Source organism: Artibeus jamaicensis, unplaced genomic scaffold (genome assembly GCF_021234435.1).
Source record: "Artibeus jamaicensis isolate MK-2021 breed Jamaican fruit bat unplaced genomic scaffold, CSHL_Jam_final scaffold_537, whole genome shotgun sequence".
NCBI classification, from domain to species: Eukaryota; Metazoa; Chordata; class Mammalia; order Chiroptera; family Phyllostomidae; genus Artibeus; species Artibeus jamaicensis.
The window spans coordinates 38,556,789-38,580,000 of record NW_026522047.1 but is presented as its reverse complement, the minus strand read 5'-3'; the positions used below and the strand labels follow the sequence as shown (position 1 = coordinate 38,580,000).

Here is a 23,212-nt window from a genome sequence, read left to right as displayed (position 1 = left end):
AAGCCTCACAAATGCTTTGGATCGTGTTCTCATTAAAATAAACAAGGCGAAAGTGGGGAGTTGCTGTAGTATTCCAGATAGAGGCAAGTGAGGGGTCCCCAAGGTTCGAGGCTCAGCCCTGGCGCACAGGAAGTCCAAAGGATTAGAAAGAGAAGAGAGATCTTTGGGGGTTAGGGAGGGCTGTGAGTTACGGCGCCGAGATGTCAGCGAAGGAAAGGGGCCAAACACTGGTGAACCCTCCCCAGGAGAGAGCCGAGGCCCACGCGGCGGCTGTCATTTCCCTTCCCGTGGGCCGCTCCGCAAAGCACCGGAACGGGGTCTTTATTACTTCCCGCTTGCTGGTGATTGCCAATGTGGGGGACTCTCGGAGGGAGAGCAAGGTTATGACAAAGCCGTGTGCTTTTCGGGGGGTGTTTGCTGAAGGTGGGTGTCGGCTGTGCTTGATTTAAGTCTTCCCAGATTCGCTGCAAAGGTTATAAACAGTGAAGTGATGAAATGAGCGCTGGAGCCAGCACTGGGAGGAGGCCTGGTCACGAGGGAGGGCCGAGAAGCAGCACCAAGGGGTGGGGAGAAACGAGGAACACGCCCGGGAGGCCTGGAAGGCATTTCTGCTCCAACGAGTGGAAGGAACGTGTCCCCAAGGGGGCCTGAGTCGGCGGTGAGTCCGATAGGCCGATGCAGCGTCGTCTCGGCTGAGACCCTCGGGGATGTGAGGGCCCGAGGGGTGGGGCAGACAGACTCAGAGGCACCCAGGAATCCTGGTAGGCCCACCTGCGGGCCCGGGTTACGGGGAAGGCGCAGTGGTCCTGGTAACCTCCCAGGCAAACTTACCCTGAAACTGCTGGCAGATTGACAGTGGGATGGGGTAGCTGCCTAGGACGCAACACAGGTCCAAAAAGGTTGATTTCTCAGAATACATGTACAGGGGTGGACAAAAGTAGGTTAACAGTTGTAATGCAAATAAATAATACACTAATTAGAGTGGCACGGGGGGCAGCTGGACCGAAGACCCCAACATAAATCCCCAACCCTAGAAGGCGCTGCCCCAGGCCCCGCCATACTGCATTGCCCTAAGACAGCCTGGGTTTTTGGGGGGGTCTACTCTTTTCTAATTGGTCAGTCTTCCCACCGACTGGTCAGCACCCATAACTGTGATGGGAGATTTTGAGTCTCAGCCCAGCCAGTCTGCTCCTTGAAAAAAGGGGAGCAAGGGCAGAGGCTAGGGGAAAATGCGCCTGCTGCGGTCCCCGCGTGTCAGGGAGCGGAAGGACACTGAGCTGGACTGAGCGGCTGGCTCTTACTACTTTTCACGCCCCAGAAGGCGGTTGCGCAAGGTGCTCGTGGAGCAGGCAACTGAACTGGCCTGTGTGTCTGCACTGGTGGGAGGTCGTGGCATCTTGTTACCCGATGTGCTGGGACATCCCAGATCCTCGGCCACTTTGATTCTTTCCTTTGTTCCTGTTTTCTCTGCTTGCTCTCAGGTCACCTGGAGCTCAAGTGGACGGACTTGGGCCCAGGGATGGGAGGGGTGGGCACAAAGTGTGGGGACCATTAATGAATGGGGTGGCTGGAGAGGGGCGGGTGTGGCTCAGGGTCCCAGCCTGGCATCTGACGGCGCTTGGCTCCATCACAGTAAGGTCGGCCGGTGGCGACGGAGATGCCTTGTGTGTTTCAGAAGAGGAGCTGGCCGGCGATGAGGACATGCCATCCTTCCCGTGCACGCTGGAGGGTAAGGGCTCTGGGGCTGCCCTCTGACCCCTTCTCTGTGCTCGGAGTCCCTCCTCGCTCCCATCCTCGGGCTGGTCACTTGCCTCTCTATACAGCTTCAAAATCCTGGCTGTCCTGCCCTCTGTTTCCTGGGGTGGGGGTGTGTTTTCAAAGACAGAGGGGCATGGGCCTGCGTTATGCAGTACAGGTGAAATCAGAGTTTGATACAAGTGCTCTCTGTCTCCAGGGATCCTCGTGAGACCCGTCAGGGACCTCTGCCAAGTCCCTCAGGGCCTGTCTTTCAGCTGGCCCAGAACTGTGCCCTGCTAATATATCCCATGCCAGCCAAGTAGCTGGTCCTTCTGAGGCCCACAGGATCCAGCCTGGCATTTGGCTCATCTGAGCTGTTACTTGGAGTCGGGTTTCTTGATGGGTGTCAGTATAGATCGGAGTAGCTGTTCCCAACCTTGGCTGTTGTAAATTGTGATCTCCGGGGATGCCTGAGACCAGCTCTCAGGAATGCTGATGTCCTTCGGTCTGCAGTGTGAATGAAGCATTAGAAATTTTAGACATTCCCGGTACTCCTAATATGCAGCTGAAATTGAACAAACCCTAGAGATTCCACTGGGCATTGGCCACCTGCCGGAGCAGCCAGGAATACCTGGTTCTCCTTCCTCTGCACCAGGCACCACCTGGGGCACTGGAGCCGTTCATTTGGTTTCCATAAGAGTTGTTGGTTACCTGCAAAGTTTGGGGACTGGTGACCAACCTTCTGGTTTGCCTGGGACTGAAGGGGTTGTCCCAGGTGTGTGACTTTCAGTCTGGGCAAACTGTCCTGGTTGCTCCACGTCGAGAAGTGCCCGTGACACGAGACACTCAGTGCTAAAACCAGGAATGTCCTGGGCAAACTGGGACGGGCTGGTCACGCAGGGGTGAAGTGTGTGCTGGTTGCCCACGTTGAGGATCACTGCAAGGCCAGTGTGTCGGGAAGATGTGTTTGCCCCCAGTCCAGGCAGAATGATGATGCCATAGAGTGAGGGAGTGATGGGTGTTCTTGGAAGACCCTGACTCTGGTTTCTTCCATTCCTGAAAGCTGTAGGGCCTAGAGGAAAGGCGGCGAGAGGGGCAAAGACTGAGGCTCTAGAGCGTGAAATGCAATGAGACAGGCCAGAGCAGGGACATGGAACTGGCCTTTCAGCTGCAGCCTCAGCCACTGGCCTAAGACACCGTCCTCCTTTTGCCCCCACACAGGCCAGCCGGGGCCCCGCTGCAGCCGTTGCCAGAAGAACCTGTCTTTGCACACGTCAGTGCGGATTCTGTACCTCTTCCTGGCCCTGCTCTTGGTGGCCGTGGTCGTGCTGGCCTCCCTGGGTGAGTGCAGACTCCCAGCAGCCTCTGGCTGGTCTAGGGCTCCTCCCACCCCTCGCCCTCCTCCACCGTAGGGGATTTCTGGTCAGATCTCCAGCACCAAAGCTCCCCTACGCAGGCGCACAAGATCTCTGCCGCAGGGCCAGAGCCAGGGAGCCTCAATGCCTGGTTTCAGCTGCAACCTGGCTCCTAACTTCTGGTCAGTAATTGGCTGTGTGGCCAAGAGCAAGGCCCTTCCCCTCCCAGGACCTCCGTTTTCCCATTGAGGAAACGAGAGGCTAGGACTAGATCAGTGGTTCCCAGTTTTGGCTCCATGTTAGAATCACCTGGGAGCTTTAAAAAACATGTTGCGTGGGCCCTGCCCAGATAATGGAATTAATTCATATCTTTAAGCTTTCCGAATGATTCTATTATTTATCCAGAGTTGAGGTCACTGGATCAGGCCATTTCTAAGCTCCTTCATGGTCTCAGTGACTTTCTCAAAGCCAGGTTAGATGGCTCCCTGCATCACCATCAAGTCCGCTGTTGCTGCAGTACAGATTCCTGGGCCTCGCGCCGAGTTACCAGCTTGGAGTCCCATGTGCGAAGCCCAGGGATCTGACGTTTGGTGCTTCTGTTACACACTGTTGTTTATCTGAGTGGCAGCCGACGTAGGTGAGGGCATGCAGCTAGATTCCGGGAACTTCAGCCTTCTGGATACTACCAGTTTATGGTAAACTGATGAACCCAAATTCGATGGCTTCTTACTGCAAACCCATGCCATTTGCAGCTTCTGATTTTAAAACTCCAGACTTCTTCACTGAGGGAAGCAGTAAGTTCATTTGCCCTAATGAACTGGACATTGGAGACGAGAGTGGGACTAGAGGGGACAAGCAAGGTGCTCGCACCAGGTGCCGACCCTGTGCTCGTCCAACCCTTGACAGGCAGTGCTTGGTCCAGCCCTGGAACCCAGTGAGTAAGTACTCACTCAAAGTCATCAGTAGGTTCTCGGAAACTGCATATACTGAAACCAGTTCCGCCACAGACTGATTGCTATAAACAAGAATGAAGTTCCTATATTATATTTCCGGTCACAAAAATATCACCACACTTCTAAATAAAGACCCAAGACACTTACAGTACTAAACATTGAAATAAATGTGAGCTATACATACACCTAAGAAAGATGAATAAGACCAGGTAAGATTATTTTCCAACCTGATGACTCCAGTTCAGGGTTGTGGGTGGCCAGGCCTCTCCTCGCAGCCCGGGTGCGTGCAGGGAACCCACCCCAGGGTGCTTCACACACACTCATGCTCAGAATTCCCAGGCTTGCTCAACGGATTACTATTACTAATTAAACCTTGATAGCTCTGACCTGTACAAAGGTAATTAAATCCCAGAGGTTAAAAAAATGATAATAATAGGATTTTGGAGCTGGTAAAAACCTCAGAAATCATTTATGAGTAGCTTCAGACTTTCTTTTTACAGATAATCCAATTGATCATCAGAAAAATTAACGACTTGCCTGAAGTCATCCAACACATTGAGGTGAATCCGGACTAGAAGATGAATCACCCAAATCTCTTAGTGGGGCTAATTCCATCCCCTGACACTTGACCTTCATGGGATCTGTGGGAAATACCTTGTCCACTCTCTGTCCAATCTGTGCCCGTCTGTCACTACGAGGCCCAGCCAGGCACCGGATGAAGAAAGCCAGGGGCCCTGGTGCCGCCCAGATGCGCTCTGCCCCCTGGCCAGTGCTGAGCCCACAGCGGGGGGCCAGGCTGTCCGTGTGGTGGGAACCGGCATAACTTCCAGGAGCGATTAGGCAACACGTACTGACGACTTCAAAAACGTTAACACCCTTTGACATATTCATTCTAACTGCAGCAATTTATCCTAAGGGATAAACCATAGGCACACAACCATCTTATCCAGGGATTACTTCTAGGATCTAGAATTACTCAGATTTCATTTGTAGGCTTAGAGAGGGAGATACCTTAAATGTCCCCAACATTAAGGGACTTTTATAAGTGTTGAATCAATTATACAGAGTGTGTTAACAGATGATAAAAGTAATGATTGTAGCCCTGGCTGGTGTGGCTCAGGGGATTGGGTGCTGGCCTGAGAACCCAAGGTCCTTGGTTAGATTCTGGGTCAGGGCACGTGCCTGGGTTGCAGGCCGGGTCCCCAGTAGGGGGCGTGCAAGAGGCAACCGATTGTTTCTCTCACACATCGATGTTTCTCTCTCTTTCTCCCTCCCTTTCCCTCTTTCTGAAAATAAATAAATGAGATCTTATTTTTAAAAAGCAATGATTTTAAAACAATTTAAATCTTAGTGAGGAAATGTCCATGACATGATACCAATAATGCAAAATGAAAGAAACGAGATATTCAGAATATCCCAATTTCCTGTGTTATGGTTTTCTAAAAATGTATATGTTTATGTAGCTATAGAATAATTGTGGAGATAAATAAGATTATATGAGCTGTACAAAGATGTTGATGGCATTTATCAGTAGTAGGATTAGGAATATTTTTAAAATATTTTTTTCTAATTTTCCCTATTCTATCTTGTGGCCAGGTTCTAGCTCTGAAATCTTGGCAGGAGAGAATTTATATCTATAATTATAGGTTATGCATTATAATATATACATACATATAATATAATACATATATCTGACAGATATATATAGTTAAGGGGGATATATAAACAGATATATATGTGTCATCCTATGGCCATAGGCAGATACAGTTACCTAGATATGTATTTTTAAGAGACTTGTGACCAGCTGGTCATAAGAAGAATTTTCCCTCGCTACCATGGGGAGCCCCCTGGAAGAAGGGAGAATGGCTTTGGTTGCAGAAGGGCTGGTGAAAATGCCTTTCTCTGAGCCAGCGCCCTGCCCCAGTTCCTCATATGTGTTTGCCCTACAGTTTTCAGGAAAGTAGACTCTCTCTCAGAAGACATCTCCTTGGCCCAGGCCATCTATGACAAGAAGCTTGTGTCTGTGCAGGAAAATCTCCAGGGACTTGGTAAGTGTCCAGTGTCCAGATGTGCTGATGACCGTGATGGGGGACTAACGTTACTGAGGAAGGGTGAGGGTCCCCCCCGTGCAGTGTCCCCTCCGTGGCATAGGACCCGGAGCAGGGCAGCTTTCCCCAACCTAGGCGTGAGGAGGGACAGCCACGGCTCCCTGCTCCTTGTCCTGCTGGAGAACCAGCTGCTGGAGGAGGGCAGCTTCCCTGGGGCTGGAGTTCTGTGTACGGTACAGATCCTAGAGCCAGCAGGGAGGGGAGGAAGTCCAAGACAGTTCAGTCCCCCAATATCCCCAGGTACCTGCAATGATTTGTAAGGCCTTCCAAAGCTTCTTGGTAAGCCAGCTCTTTTCCTGTCACTACTTAAAGTGTCCACAATTTGTGTTGCTCTTTATCTCCTGCCCTAATGTGGCATGTTCTCATGCTGACAGTGAGCAGGAAGGAGTCATAATAGAAGGGGTCAGAGGTGGTCCGCAGTCATGGAAAGAGGAAGCCCTGTTCTACCACTGACTCGAGACCCACAGTGATATTTGCCAAGCCAGTTTTCTGTGCCTCATTTCTTATCGGGCACAGCAGAGGAATTCCTGCACCATTTTTCCCCACAAGTTTACTGTGAGACAATAGAATCAGATAACAGTTGTAAAAATATTTGGAGAAATTTTAAAATAAAATGTACATGGGAGGTTCTTGGCAACCTCAGGAAAGTTAGGAAGATGCATTTCCAAGAATTTGGTGGTGAGATGGAGAAAATATCCTAGATCCTACATTGCAGATCATTTGATAAAAAATCATTTTATAGAGATGGCAAGGTTCTTCCAAAAATGATTTCATAGAAGGGCTTAGGAAGAAAAATCGGAAAGCCACTTGCCAATTCATTCTGCTCTGAGACATTGCATTTAAAGAAGCCACCACTGTCCCGTGATCCTTCAGCAACTAAAACGGTATCTCTTTCTCCCAAAGATCTGAAAGCCCCGAACAACTGCTCTTTCTGCCACGACGTCGGGCACCTGGGGCAAGAGATCAGAAAACTGCAGGAGGAGCTGGAGGGAATTCAAAAGATGCTTCTGGCTCAGGAGGTCCAGCTGGACCAGACCTCTCAGACCCATGAACTGCTCTCCACCACCAGCAGTCAAATCACCCAGGAGATGGGCAATTGTTCCTTCTCTGTCCACCAGGTCAATCAGACTCTGGGGCTCTTCCTGACCCAGGTGAGAGGCTGGCAGGCCACCACGGCTGGCCTGGACCTCTCTCTGAAGGACCTCACCCAGGAGTGCTACGACGTCAAGGCTGCAGTGCACCAGATGAACTTCACTGTGGGGCAGACTTCAGAATGGATTCATGGGATTCGCCGGAAGACAGACGAGGAAACCCTGACCCTCCAGAAGATCGTCACCGACTGGCAGAACTATACCCGGCTCTTTGGCAGCCTGCGAACCACCTCCACCAAGACTGGAGAGGTGGTCAAGAACATCCAGGCCGCCCTGGGGACCTCATCCCAGCGCATCAGCCAGAATTCGGAGAGCATGCATGACCTGATGATGCAGGTCATGGGCCTGCAGCTGCAGCTGGATAACATCTCGACCTTCCTGGACGACCACGAGGAGAACATGCATGACCTGCAGTACCACACCCGCTACGCCCAGAACCGCACGGTGGAGAGGTTCGAGACGCTAGAGGGACGCATGGCCTCTCACGAGATCGAGATCGGCACCATCTTCACCAACATCAACGCCACCGACAGCCACGTGCACAGCATGCTCAAGTACCTGGACGACGTGCGGCTGTCCTGCACGCTCGGCTTCCACACCCACGCTGAGGAGCTCTACTACCTGAACAAGTCCGTCTCCCTCATGCTGGGCACCACGGACCTGCTCCGGGAGCGCTTCAGCCTGCTCAGCGCCCGCCTGGACTTCAACGTCCGCAACCTGTCCATGATCGTGGAGGAGATGAAGGCCGTGGATACGCACCATGGAGAAATCCTCCGCAACGTCACCATTGTGCGAGGTGAGAGCGAGACGTGGGCCGGGCCACTGCCGAGCTCCCAGAGGGCCTGGGTCATCTTGCCGGACCCAGAAGTACCCGATTTCAGGCAAAAATCCTAGTGGGTTAATCCAATCCTGTAGCAACTGCCTAGGCAACTGGCAGTATTGACGCACTTGCAAACCTCTTTTGTAAAGGTGTTGTGATCCTGCCTTGGCCTGTCATACATGTCTAGTTTTTCACATATAGATTTGTTTAACTGGTCCACAGAGAGAAAGAGGCAGGCCTTGTCTTTCGGAAACTCCGTCTCCTCTTGCTTTCTCCCTTCCCACCCTCTCACCGGTGCTGTCATCCACCTGCCCTGCGGATGTCCATCATTCTGATGCTACCTTCTCCTGTCTCACCCCTGTGTTAGTCAGAGTTCTCCAGAGAAACATAACCAATAGGACAGAGCATAAGGAATTGGCTTGTAGGATCGTGGAGACCGGCAAGTCCAAAACCTGCCTGGCTGCTGTCCCAGTCTATCTCCAAAGACGGGAAGCCGCTGTGGAACCAGGGAGGGATGATGTCTGAGTGTGGAGACCGCCAGGTCAGGCAGGAGAGTCCTTTGCTGGGGCAGCATCGGCCTTTCGCTCTATTCAGACCTTCGGCTGATCGGACGAGGCCCACCCGCACTGGGAAGAGCCATCTGTTTTACTCAGTATTGATTTAAGTGTTAAACTCGTCCATAAACACCCCTACAGACACACCCAGAATAATGTTTGACCAAGATATCTGGCCACCCCGTGGCCCAGTCAAGTTCACAACTAAAATTAACCATCACAGGTCTACCCCTTCTCAACTTGGCATTCCTACACATGTCCTTAAATCATACTTGGTCCCCAAATGAAGACAGTGACAAGGTCATCATTTCACCTGGTGTACATGACACCAGTCTCTTGTGTACAACCAGAAACACACTAACGAACCCCTCCTCAGGAGGGGAGGTGGAGTAATTCAGTCATGTTCACGCTTCCCCTTTTATAAGTCGCTTATTCTATTACAATTGTCCCGGTTTCATTTTTTCCTTCTGTCCCCTTCCACCCAGCCCACCCCCTCACCCAATTCTTTGCCTTAATATCTCATAACTTAAATACTATGATATAAAGTTAATGATATTTAAATACTGTGATATAAAGTCAGTACACCTTATAATTTATGTTACATGATAAGGGAATAAGAGAGGGAAGAAACAAAGATATTCTGTGTATTACATATATTCCTACATTAATGACACAATAAGGAAGAGATGCTCTTGACAATTACAGCCCTCGTTTCTGCAACTGGTCACGTGTTCGCAGCTGGCGTTTATAACTAACGCTCTTCTTCCACCACCCACCCCATAGTCCCTTTTCTCTCAGCAAGCACCTCGGCCAGTTGCGATTCTAGGGTGACCCAAACCTTCATTCTTGAAGGTGGTCGTAGTTTTCCATTCACCTTAATTGCAGGGCATGGTGCTGCTAAGAGACGTCCTAAGTGGTCTCTGTACCCCAGACACACACCTCCTGTGTGGGGCAGCAGTCCAGCCTCCCCTCGGTGGCCAGGCCCAGTCACCCCAGTCAGCCCAGCAACTTCTTTACCTGTGAGTTCCGAGGCTTGAGGAGCCCAGTGTGCCTGGGTGGCCGTCTCAGCTTCCCATTCAATGGAATCATTGTTGTGTCTCCTGGCAGAAACCTCCCTCCCTTTGGAACCAAGGTCTCTAAGCCAGCAGAGCACAAGGTTGTAGGGAAAGAAGTGAGAATGTTGCCAGCGGCTCACTCGGGAAAGCGGTGCGTGGTACCACTGCCATTTCCACCCCGGCCCCTGGGCCTGTGAGTCTGGCTATAAGAGAAACAGCAACACGGGTTGGACACCAACTCAGCACACACAGCCCTGAAAGTGCCTGCCGCCTAACCGGCGCTGTACCTGAGTCTTCAAAAGGCCGTTCCACTGCCCCCCAGGCCAGCTGCTTTAAGATGGTAGGAAACATGGAAACACCAGAGAGTGCCACAGTCAGGGGCCCGTTGTCACACGACAGCTGCTGTGTGTGAGTTTCTTGATCAGAAGCCGTGCTGCGTGCAGTACCAGGATGGTGGGGAATGCATTCTGTGAGCACAAGGATGCTGCATTCGGCAGGCGCATTGCATGCAGGGAAGGCGTATCCACATGCAGAGTCAGTGCCTCTTCCATTAAGAACAAAACACACCCCCTTCCAGGACGGGAGTCGTCCAACGTAATCAACCTGCCCCCAGGAAGCCGGCAGGTCCCCCTGGGGAATGGTGCATGTCGGGGATTTGTGTTGGTCCCATCTGCTGACGGGTTGGGCTCTCAGCACGTCGTCAGCCTTGGTGGCTGGATGTCCATGTTGCTAAAGCTGTGAATGACCTCCAGCCCTGTCACCACGGCCACTTTGTTCCCAAGCCCACTGGGTGCTGGTGGGGGGCTGGGGAAAGCGGCGGACTGGAGTCCTCAGCTCAGGCTGCCCGGCCCTCCCGATTGTTAAAATCCTCCTCTGTCCTGGGCACCCTTTGCTGAGCATTCACATCGAACACAAATCTTCGCGTGTTTTGCCCATTCAAAGAGAACTATTCTCGTACCTCTTCCCCAAATATCATTTCAACCAATTTTCCAATTGTGTTCTTTCCAAGTCCCTGACCATCCAGCCAAATAAATCACTGGCCTCAGACTAGGAACTGATACACAGTAGGTCTTCACTTAATGCTGTCGATAGGTTCCCGGAAACTGCAACTTTAAACAAAATGATGTATAATGAAACCATTTTTCCTCTAAGTTAATTGATACAAATAAGACTTAAGTTCCCACAGCATATTTCTGGTCACAAAAGCATCACCAAACTTCTAAATGAAGACCCAAAACATTTCTACTATTAAACACTGAAATAAATGTGAGCTCTGCATACATTTGAGAAACATGAATAGAATCAAGCAGGGAAATGCTCTGCGGTCTGCTCGGTCCAGCCCAGGCCCTCGGGCAGCGGGGCCTCTCCCTGCAGCTCTGGGAGTGAAGTGGGCCCCCACCCTGCACGGGCCCTGCTTCCACAGCAGGGCCACTCGCACATCCACACCCACGCAGACTGGGACCACACAGAGACGCCGGTCGCCTGAGGTGCACGTCCTTGGGGTGTGGGAGGAAACTGGCCCCCCGGAGAAAGACCATGCAGACACGGGCAGACCGTGCCAACCCCACACCGACGGCGGCCCTGGCTGGGAACTGACTTTTTCTCTCTTATCAACCTTATAACAAAGCGATGTGAACCAAGGGCCTGTCTGACCATTTCTCCTTCTGAGCAGACAGAACGGTCAGGTTCACGACCAAAAGGCCTGCCCCCTGGGAGGATGGCCCCTCCCCACGGTCCTTCAGGGGTGTCCCAGAGAGGGGCCGAGGGGCTGCAGTGGTCCACTTTGAGGTGACGCCCGCGTGTCGTGCAGAACCTGGACCGAGTCTTCTCCTCCCCTGTCTACTGACCCCAGGGCACTCCCCATGACGCCACAGAGAGAGAAGGCAGTGTCACAGCAGTGGGGACCGTGGACAGTGGGCCACTTCTTTGTACGACTTACTTACATGCCTTTGGGGCCTGCTCAGCCCCAGTCGCCTACGTACATTGTCCGTCTGGGTGGAGTGTGGCTCTGCACGCCCAGCTTTAGGGTCAGGTGACACCCAGGTCATGGTGGGCAGCTCAGGTCGCACGGTGACTTGGCCCACGGCTGAGCACTCAGTAGCAGGCCGAGAACTATTTCTCAAAAGGAGAGCAGTTATCTGCAAAGGGTAACGGTGCTTTGCCCCCAGCTCTTAAGGGCCTGCACTGCAATTTACTTGTAGGGACCCACCAAAGGCTGCAGACAGCACCCCTGTCTGCCACGGCCACTTCAAGCACAGATGCACATGCTGGGTCGGATGACCCAAGTGGCAGGGCCGCCTGTGTGTGGCCGGACCCGCTGCAGAGCCTGCTCTTGTTCTGGGCCCCACCCAACGCCCGCAGGTTCCTGGGTCGCTCAGTAAAATGGGCTGGAGTTTCACACCTGCATGAGGAAAACGTTGCTTCCCAAACCCGAAGAGGCCCACTGGGCCTGGTGCCTGCTTTGTGATTGTAGGAGAGGCCGGATGCAACCTCACCTTTGGAGGGGCATCTGAATACGCCCCGTCCACGGGGCCCCTGGAGATTTCACTGACGTGGCAGGACCCTGAAATCTGTCAGGTTTGTTTCCCACCCTCTGACATGTAAGTAAGTGTCTTACAGACAGAGCTGCACCAGAGTGAGCTGCTATTTGCTCGCCCACTCACGGCACATTCGGCATGATGCCATCAGTGTGATGGACCGGTGTGGTGTCTTGAGGAAGAGGAAGGAGAACAAGGCCCCCGTGACCTCATCGCGGTGGAGGCCTGCAGCCATGGTAGCCCCGCGAGGTCGGGCAGTGAGGGGGAGAGCACCCTGCTCCTGGCGGGCCCTGGGGTCAGGGATGAACAGAGCAAAAGGGCGTTTGTTAAAAGTGATTGAGTGCCAGGGGATGTGTTACTTTGCTCAGGACGTGAAACCACGCCTGGCACGGCAGCTGCAGTGGGACTCACTGCCCCGGGAAGCTCACAGAGATCCTCTGTGGTTCTCAAAGCCCCGTCACTCTCCTGTCCGAGCCAGAGAGGAGAGGTGGGCGGGATCACTGTTAGGTCCTGATGGTGGCTCTGATCCCTGTGGCCCTCCCAGGAACGTGCTGTCACTTTCATTCACTGGTCTCCTAGGTGGGGGCCGTTCTGCCTCCCACGAGGCCTTTCCCACATACTATCCCTCCTGCCACTGGCCAGGGGACCAATGTGGGAATTCTGCCAGCTGCTCGGCATGTCTGTCCCAGTTACACAAGATCCAGAACTGGGGGAATCACCCAGGGTGGTGCTGGGGACCCACGGGGCCCGCTGTGAGATGGACTTGAGCCAACACTCCATCGGTCACCTGATCTCCATGACCCCTGCCCTGCCTGGGGGCACAGTGACCTTGGGTGTCCTGGGGTCAGTGTCAGCTCAGAGCTGGGGTCCGGCAGCCCCCCAAGGCCTGATTATTTCCTTTTCCCCAATGTGGTGACTCTGGGGACTGGCCATAGGCCCCTTTGGGGAAGGCTGGAGTCACAGTGTAAATGTCTGGTGGTGTCCTGGGCTCTGTCATCAGGGACCCACTTCCCTTTCGCTCAGGGCGTCCTGGGTCTGCAAACTGGCTCAGGTCTGAGAATGGACCGAGGGCCACGACTCCGTGTCTGTGATTCGGACTGGACTTTATTCAGTGACCCAGAGCTGTTCTGCTTACACAGAGCAGGTGAGACTTCAGTCGGGTCCCTTTCCATTTCAGCCCCGGGAACACCACGACCAGCGAGCTGACCCCTAGTTCTGCACACGTCACACTGTTCTGGGTGCTGCTTTGACTCTCGTCGTTCAGTGACCACACCCATCTTGCCTCTGGTGGCCGAGCACCGTCACTTGTCCCCACCCCTCCCGGGGCTCCCTTTACCCCACTGCACTCAGGTTCTGAATTCAGTGCCTGCCGTTCCCACTGCGAGGTCTGGCCCGCAGAGAAGGGCGATCCCGGCTCTCCCAGGGGACGCTGGGTCCCCTCGCAGCCTCACTCCCTCACAGCCGTGTGTCCCAGGGTGGGTGACTGGGTCTCAAACGACAAACCCCCTCCGACATTCCAGTCCCCCCGAGTCTTTGGACCCCTTCCTCTACCTGCACCGACCCCACGCGGTGCAGATTTCTCACCCCCTCTCTGTGGGTCTCCTTGAGGCCCATGTGCCGGCCCACCGACCACCCACCCGTCAGGGCCCTTCCTGCCTCCCCAGGAGGCACCTTCCCTGCCCTCTGTGAGCGCCTGTCTCTGGGTCCAAATTCCCCCTTTTTGTGAAGACACCAGCCACATGGGAGGAGGGGCCGCCCTAACGACTGCATTTAAGCACAATTACCTCCAAAGACCCAATTTCCAAGAAAGGTTGTATTCAGAGGTGCCGGGGGTTCGTGCTCCGGCATATGAATTTTGAGGGGACACAGTCCAACCCTGAACAAACACCATTACTTTTTCATTCCAGTCCTTCACAGCAATAGCGCTGACGGTTTTTCTCCTGGAAGATGGCCCCAAAGACTCCCAATCAGAACTCCCTCTCACGAGGAGTCGGTATGGCTGTAACCAGATCCCCTGGCGCTTCCCCCAGGAAGTGCATGTCTGTGGAGAGAATGTTCAACCTAAAACCACAGCAGCTCTTGGCTCCGGAGAATAGGATAAGTAGCCACGCAGATCTGGTCATTCCAGAGCGTATAGTTGACGTGGGGGGGGGCCTGCATACCTGGGCCCAGTCATCCAGGGAGCTCCAGGAGGAACGAGGGGGCCCCCACTCTCCCAGGCAGCTCTGTCCTCTCTGCAGAGCTCAGACTCACACCTGACCTCTCTTGTTGTCCGGTTCTACCTATGCAGTTAGTATCCAACCCGCACTGCCATCGCTTTTGCCTCATTTTTGCCACTAGGGATAATTTCTTCTTTAATCTGGATTGGTGGTTTGGGGGCCTCATGGGAGAGCAGATTTTGTTTGCCTATTGTCATATTTTTGTAGCAAAAGCAGTTACTGAGTATTTCCTTGGCAACTGAAATCTTCCCACAGAATTCCCCTAGAATGTGGGATCGGTGGGAGGTCCAGAACACAGTGTTGCAATCCAGGCACTAGGAGATAGCTCTTTTGGTTCATCTTCTAGTAATGTGCATCTTTGTTGCAGTCGAGCTAAGAACAAAGGCAGTAGAAAGCTTTCCTGGGGACAGACAAAGCCCGTTCACATACTTTGTTTCATTGTGACCTCGCGGCAGCTTTGTACCGTGGACAAGAGGTGTTGGTGTCTTTACTTAACAGAGAGGTGACCTGAGACTGGGAAAGGGTGAGGAATGGGCTCAAGGTCACACACAGAGGAGGCCCTCAGAGCACGGGCTTGCGAGTACCAAAACAGCATTTCTGCTCGGTCCTGTTTAGGGTGGTAGAGGGTGTGGGGCAGAGAGTGGAGGAGAAGGGAGAGGCGGGAGACCAGAAGAGCTGGCAGGGGAGCTGCTCCAGAGCCTCATGCTAAATATAACCTAACCCTAGTCGTGGGAAGTCGGGCTTGCTGGGGTCCCTGGAACAGCAGTGGTCTCATCCAGGGACCTTGTCTTCCCTGGAGAGTGAGGGGGCGGGGGGACACCCGTCTGAGCCGCTTCTGCTTCTCAGTTCAGCCTCTGCCCGTTTGTTTATAGTCTTTATTGGTCAACATTCCTCTTGGTTGTTAAATCAGCACATGTAGAATGACTCATATCTGACAGAAAATTTTAAGGACAAAATGTCCCTGCCTTCCCACAGAACTTGTCACTCACTCATTAGTGCAGACCTAGGTGCCGACAGGCTCTGGCAGTGGGGTCTCCCCATGGCTGGGGCTGCGTTGCTCTCTAGATCAGAATAAAGAGAGTGGGACAGCAGTGGCCACGGCTGGAGTGGAAGGTGCCCGGTGCCGATGGCGGGGCCGGGACTCTCAAACTGCGTGGCAAAGGAGCCTGGCTTGTAACTCACTCTGGGTCTTTAGGAGAATCACTTAATCTTTCTGAGCCTCTGCTGTTTGTTTTCATCTATAAACGAAGGGCTAAGACCAGCTGTTCTCGGACCTTGTCCAGCTCTGTGATGAATTTTGAACCTCCGTTTGCTCAACAGAAAGCTTGTGGTATTTCTACAGTGTTCGTGCCTCTCCAAATATTTCTCTCTTCCTACCCTGTAGGATGATTTCTGTGTCTGTGCTAGACAGGGTCTATGGGAGTCGGGAATTGGAGACAGAAAACCATCTATATCAGTGCTTATTAGGCAGATGACCTTGGACAAAGCTCTTGGTTACTTTCAGCTCAGTTTCCTCATCCACGAATTAAATACCTGCCCCACCTGTATCCTGCGGGGTAGTTGTGAGTATCAATGTGGACACATTTTTGTAAAGTATAAAAAGTGTCCTAATGGAAGGGTGGCTCTGTGATTTGCTTGATGGCGGGCTCCTTGTCTTCCTCCTCAGGCACCCGGAGGCCTGCCGGCCCTGGGCAGGTTCTCGGGAAATGTTGGCTCGGTGAATGTGCGAACTGCGGGGCGAACACAGGGCAGAGGCCGAGCGCGAGGTGTAGAGGGATCAGATCTTCAGTCTTGTTCCATAAGCTTCCCCTCCGTCCTTCTCCCACACCCAAAGGGTTTAGGGGTTCACATGTTAAAAAGGGGAAACTGGAGAATGTTGCAGTATTTTATTGTTCAGGGCACAGGAGCCACTGGGGAGGTGGCGGTGAGGCAAGTGCCCGCGGGGGAGGCTCGCTTGTTGCTGCGCAGCAAGGGTGAGACGGGAAGGAGGACGCTGTGAGCTTCGGTTGGTGCCTGCCGAACCCCTGACCCTGACCAGTGGCCGATTTCTGATACAGACTTACTTCTAGGGCATGGTCCTACCATGTCGTTGGCCTTGAACTCTCACCAGCCCCCAGGATTGAATAAATGAAGCTGAATGCTCTGATCAGCTTCTCCGCCCAGCGGTTCTTAGAGCAAATGCACACACTGTTTCCTTTTCTCCTTTGGTCCGAGTCTCCACCCGGATTGTGGGCAGCCCCGAGCTGCAGCCCCAGCCCCACGGAAGCTGCTGAAAGCCTGACTCAGCTTCTCAGACGGACAGCTGCAGCCCCCCAGCCTCTCCGCCCAAGCCTGTTAGTTACTAATCAACAAACCTGGGGCTTAGTTCACTGAGTCTCTCTTCCCCCTGGGATTTTTGGTCTTTGAACTCTCTCCAAAGCCTTCAGAAAGCTGTTCTGGTATTTTTATGTAATGATTCTGGTTGCACTTGGTGGGAGGTGTAGTCTGTTACAAACTAGGCCATTAGAGGTAGAAGTGCAAGTCCACTGGTGGTTTGTTTTTTTTTTCAGTTGCTCCTCAGGTGACAAAAGCCAGGATTGAGAGTTCCAGACCCCGGCCACTATTCTCAGTGAACAGAGGGACAGAGCCTTCCCCAGCCACCCAGTGTGTTAATATCAGAGCTGGGGCTGCAACCCAAGGCCCCCAAGTCCCGGTCAGTGTGCCTCTGGTGGCACCAGGCCAGTTCCCTCAGGGGTACCCCTTCTGCCTCCGTGTCCTTCCGCCCTTGCAAGCTGGCTGTTTCTTAGGCCCCTCCTGCCCGATCACCTTGCAACCCCCTCTCTGCTCCCAGTGCAGACAGGGCCAGACCACCTATTTGTCCCAGACATGCAGTCAGCGGTGGCTGTGCCCTAATGGGCCAGGGTGGCCTAATTACAGCCTCTGGCTTCCTGTGTAATGATGGCCTCCCCGGGACGCCAGGGTGCTCTGCTCCCGCCCCCGACTCCCCCGCTCTACCTCTGCTGCTCCCCTCGCCTCCTGTGCCTGAAACGCCACCCTGCTGCTCGGAGCAGCACTCAGTCCCCCTGTCCTCCGCCCTTCAGCTCTGCTGACACCAAGACCTCATTCCTGGCTACGTCAGGGCACTGTGTCCTGGAGAGCGTGTTGGTCAGCCTGCGTCCACATGCCCTCTGCCTGTGCTAACCACTGAGCTACGGTTGTTGACTTCCTCCTGGCCAGACCCAGGTCCTGCCCCTCTCCTCTCTCTGACCGCATGATTCATGGCTGGCCCGGGAGGGACAGGCGGAGGCAGGGCTCACCTGAATAGCATAGTCCTTTTGGCTACCCCTTCCCCTCCCTGAGGGAACCCTCTCGGTTCTCTGGGCAGCACCAGGGCAGGAGGGTGGGGTGGTGGGAGGGTGGGTGGTTAGGGGAAGGACCAGGAGCCCCAGCCACAGTGTGACGAGGAACACAGGCAGCAGGGTGGGGAGAAAGAGACAGAGCTTCTCAGGCCTGGGTTCGAATTCCTGTTCTGCCCCTTACTGTTGGTTGGTGATCTTGGGCACGTTGCCACTCTTTGCTCCACAGTTTCTCATCTGTAAAGTGGGGCTATGATCTCTGTGCAGAGTGCCAGGGGCATCGGAGAGACCGGTGGACAAACGTGCACTGCCCTCACCGCCCTGCCCCTCCTCGAGAGAAGGCAGGTCACGGACAGGTTGGAGAGCGAACCCGGGCGGAATAGGGCCAGGCGGCCAGGTGCAGCCCCACCCACCGGCCTGTGACGCAGGCGGCAAGGAAGGTCCCCCCTGCGACCCAGGCACCTGTCAATAGCCCCAGGTGAAGCTGCCCTACTTGCTGTGCTCCAGGCTGCTTCCAGGATCCCTGTCTGGGTTCTCAGAGATGGAGTCAGCAGTAGCAGCTGTGGCGTGGGTATGGAGAGGGAAGTCATCTCCTCCTCATCCTCCTCCTTCCACCACACTGGGGGCTGGGGCCCCCGGGACAATGAGGTAGAGTTGTGACCCAGGCTTCCACACACACCTTTACCCAGGGCACGTGGGTGCCTGGCCTTCCCCATCCAGAGAAGATACGAGGCTTCTCTAGAAGGGGGAGCCAAGGGGCCTGCCTGGTCGGGAGGAGTGAGAGAGAGGACATAAAACCCTTAGAAGCCCTGTGTCTGGCTTCCATGCCTTTCAGGGGCCAGGGAGAAGAGGCTGTGGGCTGAACTCGGTGGCGTGGAAAGGAACCAGTGAGAGTGGGGGCAGGGGGGGCTCCAGTTGGACCGGGCGCCGGGCAGGGCGTGCTCGTGGGACTGAAACTCCTCGGGCTCTTCCCGGGTCGAGGCTAGAGATGGCGGTTGTGGACCATTCATCCAGAGGACGAGGGCAGAGTCCACAGAAGTGGTTGTAAGGAGAGAGAGTGAAGAACCAGGGAGCTGGGGGGCGAGCCCCGGGAGCCAGTTCCAAGAGCGGGCAGAGCGTGAGCCTAGAGGAGCGGCGGACGAGCAGGGATGGCCATGGAGCCACAGGGCCCGAGGAACTGGTGCGACTCCCTTTTATAGGTGCGGGCGTGAGCTCAGAATGTCCCTCCATGGCCTACTGACTCGTCAGCCCACACAGCCTCCAGGGCTGCATCCGCTCCGAACGCTCTGCTCGCCCAGCCTCAGCTGGCCCAGGCGCCAAGAGCAGAGTTGGGGTGAAGACAGGGCGGTGGCTTTGCCAGTTCCCAGACCGTCCTGCCAGGCTGGGGTGGGAGGGCAGTCTCTGCTCAAGCATCGCCTGTGCCCTGTTCTGTGTTGTTCTGGCTGCCGCGTTGGGGTGGGGGTGGGGCTTGCTCTGCACCAGAGGGCAGGTCCCGCCTTGAGCCGCTCCCTGGCCAGGGCAATGCCTCCAGCCAGCCTGATGCTGGCAGGCCATGTGAGCCGAGCCCACGGAGGGTCACATCCCTGCTGTGCGTGGGAGGCGGGCATTGCAGGCGGTGCAGGGAACGGCTGGAGGGTTTTTGTTGGCCCTGGTGGGCCTGCCTCCCTTTAGGTTCTGGGTCCCAGCTTACATGACAATAGAGGACAGTACTCACGGACACTTTGTCCCACTCCGACACACTCTGGGAAGGAGACAAGAATGGACTGGCCGGTGCGGGGAGCAAGGGGGAGGGTGGTCAGCGGTGGCGGCAGCAGCCAGGGCAGGAGCCCTGACACGGGGCTGCACCACAGCCGGTGGGAGGGCTCCCAGCCCCTGGCATACAGGATCCCTTCTCTCCAAGAGGCCACCTGGGTTCTGGCTTCCACTCGGGGACCTCTGGGGATATCACTTCACCTCTCTGGGCTTTGGTTGCCTCCTCTGTGAAATAAAGGAATTGGACTGGCTCCTGCCCAGCTCAAGAACTCTAGCACTCTCTTTGCCAAGGGGATGATGTAACAGCGGAGTTCTTAAAGAGGGCTGACTGTGGGCACCGGACTGTCTATTACAGGCCAGCCCTGGGGTGCACAGCTCCCCCCACTTTTATGCCGAGGCTGCTGAAGAAAGCCAGGCCGAGCCCTGGCCTCCCTCATGAGGCCGAAGCTGCTCTCCACTCTGCCGCCCTCGCTAGGCCAGGAGCCCTCTCCCTCTGCCCCGAGCACTCTGACCTGCCTTGGGCAGAGGGGTGGCTACCCTCTGCTTTGTGCCCTCGGGGTCAGCACGGCTCTGAGAGATGGTAACTTGCAGGCCTATGCAGCTAGAAGGATATACGGTCCTCTGAGCCCTGGCTTGGGTGCTGGACCGGGCTCTTTAAGGAAGGGCCATGTCTTCATCTTGGCGTCTCCCCCAGGCCCCAGGCCAGAGCTGGGTGGGAGCAAGCGTTCACAGCTGTCTGGTGAATCATCCTCTTCAAGCATATACTGAGCTTCCCCTGCCGTGTGCCAGCCGCCCGGCCCAGATGGAGGATGTAAGCCAAGGCCCTCGCTCTTTCTGGAGCTCCACTGTGTGTCAGGATCCACCAGATAGGCCCCAAGGGTCTGCTTTCTCTGTCCCGCAACTTCTCTTTCTACATGCCAGCTAAAATATTCAGAAAGCAGTAGCCCCAAGAGCTCTAAGAAGAGCCTGGAGTAGTCAGGGTGTGCTTCCTGGAGGAGCTGTCCTTTTTCTGGGCAGTTATTCTGCCCACTCACACTGGGAGGCAGCTGCTTCTCATGCGCCCTTACTGGCCTTGTCCTCCATAACACCTGACTTCATTCCTGGTCCCAGACCCTAACAGGTCATACTCAAAGCCTAGCGTTGGGATTGGGGTGTAGGGTGTGGCAGGGGTGAGTGCAGCCAACGAGGGCCACGAGGAGGTGTAGGAGGCCAGGCCAGCCTCTGGAGCAGGACAGCTGTCAGTCCCCAACTTGAGTGCACGTGGAGAGCTATGGACAGTCGCCGGAGTAGGACAGTGGGTGCCCGCTGTGCCCCAGGCCTCCTGCCGGGCACTCGCATGCGTCATCTCAGAATCCGTGAGTATTCTCACCCCTTCTGCACAGACGGTAGGGCCAGCTCAGAGAGGTCAGGTCGTAGGCCTCACATCCGCGGAGCCCGCGGGTGCCGCAGAGCCCCGTACGTACTTCCTGAAAAAACCTCGGAGCCCTGCACCTCCTGGACTGACCTCTCTCCTCTTCTCTCTAACCCTAGGTGCCCCTGGCCCTCCAGGACCAAGAGGACTCAAGGGAGATGTGGGCGTGAAAGGGCCTGTTGGTGGCCGAGGACCAAAAGGAGACCCTGGCAGCCTGGGCCCCCCGGGTCCCCAGGGCCCTCAGGGGCAGCCCGGGGAAACAGGACCCGTGGGGGAGAGGGGGCCGGTCGGCCTTCGAGGTTTCCCAGGCCTCAAAGGCTCAAAGGGCAGTTTTGGAACTGGAGGCCCGAGAGGACAGCCAGGCCCCAAAGGGGATGTGGGACCCCCAGGGCCAGAGGGGCCCCCAGGGTCTCCAGGGCCAGAGGGGCCTCAGGGAAAACCAGGGATTGCTGGGAAGACAGGTTCACCAGGCCAGCGGGGGCCCACGGGACCTAAGGGTGAGCCAGGGATCCAGGGTCCCCCTGGCCTTCCTGGGCCCCCAGGACCACCAGGAAGCCAGATCCGCTACTGAGGAGGGTCCCCGGTCCCAGACACCGCCACACAGAATGCCAGGAAGGGGGTCAGGGCAGAGCGAGCCCTCAGAAAGCCTTACGTGCAGGCAACTGTGCTCCTTTGATCCCGAAGGGGGTGGCCCAGGCCTGCCCCTGCGCCTCTGGGCTCCCTAGTGGTGACTGCACCGTGGAAAACAGCCTCCCCCCACACACACATGTGTATGCACACACACGCAGTTCCCTGCTGGCCAGGGGGGCCGGCTGGGCGTCCCTGGCTGGGCAGGAGGAAAGGGCGGAAGGCCTCAGGCCTCCGTCTCCTGTGACTGAGCCGGCCAGGGAGGCGGCTACCTCGGGAGGGGGTCTGGAATCTGTCCCTGAGTTGGTGACCAACGTCAGCCCTTCCAGCATCTTCACACCCATCCTGGCCAGTAGTTTCCTGGGGCTCCCCGTGGTTGAAGAGACCCAGGGAAACCTTTACGGGGGATTATGGTGCCAACCCTAGGGCCAAGGTGCACTTGGCAGCCCGCAGACCCTCCCCCTAACTGTGGGAGTGGAGTCCTGGAAGCCACCCTGTCTCACAGAGGACAGAGGAGTCCACCTCGGCTGACACTCTCGGGCCCTGCGCACTGTGCCCCCAGGAGTCCAGCAGTTTCCGCCACATCTACAGAAAAGTCCTTGCCCCTCCTTGCAAGGAATTCCAGAAGAAATCTAAACAGGAGTTTCATCCGTGGAGGGACACTCACCGGGCCCGGGAGCATCCGTCAGTGGCGCCCAGCCCGTGGAAGGTGGGGGAGGGGTGGCGAAGGCTGTGGTCACTGGGCTGCCTAGAAAACTGTCCCCTTTGCTGTCTGTTCCTGGGGTGGGCCCTTCTGTGGTGGCTGGGGGAGGACTGACCCCCGATAACAGGACCAGCTCTCCTTCTGCCCAGTGACCTCGCCATGCCCCCGCCCTGCCCCCGTAACCCAGAATGCCCCAGGCCCTCGCTATGAGAAGCGCACCTGAACGAGGAGGGACTGGCCTGAACGTCCACAGGAGGTGCGTTTGGACGTCACCCCTCGCTCACCTCTGACTCGCTGTACGCCCGGCAGAAAGGAGCACAGGGCGGTCCCCCACAGGCCCAACTCGCTGCGAAGCGGCCCTGCCTTTGTGTCCCAGCAGAGCCCGACCTCCCCTGGCGTGGGGCGTGGAGCTGTCCCCTCCCCAGCCTGACTCAGAGACTAGTCCCCTCCCCACTGGTAAGATACGTGCAACTGGTTTGCACGCCCACCCGTCCCACTTGTCATTTAATTCTCCTACTTATGATATCGGCAACATAGCGTTCCTGACTCAGTAAAGAGTTGTTTCCAAGAGAGGGGTGTCTTCTGGTCCTTTCTGCTCGACTGGGAGCGTGGTGCCTTTGAGGGCTCTGCCTCACATGGCCTTTGAATACACGTGGAACCCGTGGGCCAGAGGTGCCCTGCGTGTTCAGTCCCATGGTGGCGTCTGGGGCTGAACCCCTGCCCCCTCCTCCAGAAACACTGAGCTCTGCGGGGAGTTCACAGTGGTCCTGTTGGGACCAGGGCCCAGGGGTATCTGAGGGAGTTACCCATGACGAGCAGGAACCCGGTGGGGAACGAGGTGAGCTTTATGAATCAGGAAACAGGTAACAAGAGACTGAAGTCCTGGCTGGCCTGG

The 23,212-nt window shown here is 55.5% G+C and overlaps 1 protein-coding gene across 2 annotated transcripts in view; it reads left to right on the top strand.

Moving 5' to 3' along the window:
* The window catches only part of SCARA3 (scavenger receptor class A member 3), a 34,642-nt gene extending 11,755 nt beyond the window's left edge, over nt 1-22,887 (top strand). The window contains exons 2-6 of one of the 2 annotated variants that reach the window (XM_037135602.2): nt 1,676-1,729; nt 2,959-3,078; nt 5,995-6,093; nt 7,057-8,100; nt 21,107-22,887. In XM_037135602.2, the coding sequence (XP_036991497.2) occupies nt 1,676-1,729; nt 2,959-3,078; nt 5,995-6,093; nt 7,057-8,100; nt 21,107-21,558 (1,769 nt within the window). In that variant the 3' untranslated portion in view covers nt 21,559-22,887. Of the gene's footprint in view, nt 1-1,633; nt 1,730-2,958; nt 3,079-5,994; nt 6,094-7,056; nt 8,101-21,106 lie in introns of both variants that reach the window. The other variant, XM_037135601.2, reaches the window with a different exon arrangement.
* Nucleotides 22,888-23,212: the final 325 nt, after the last annotated feature.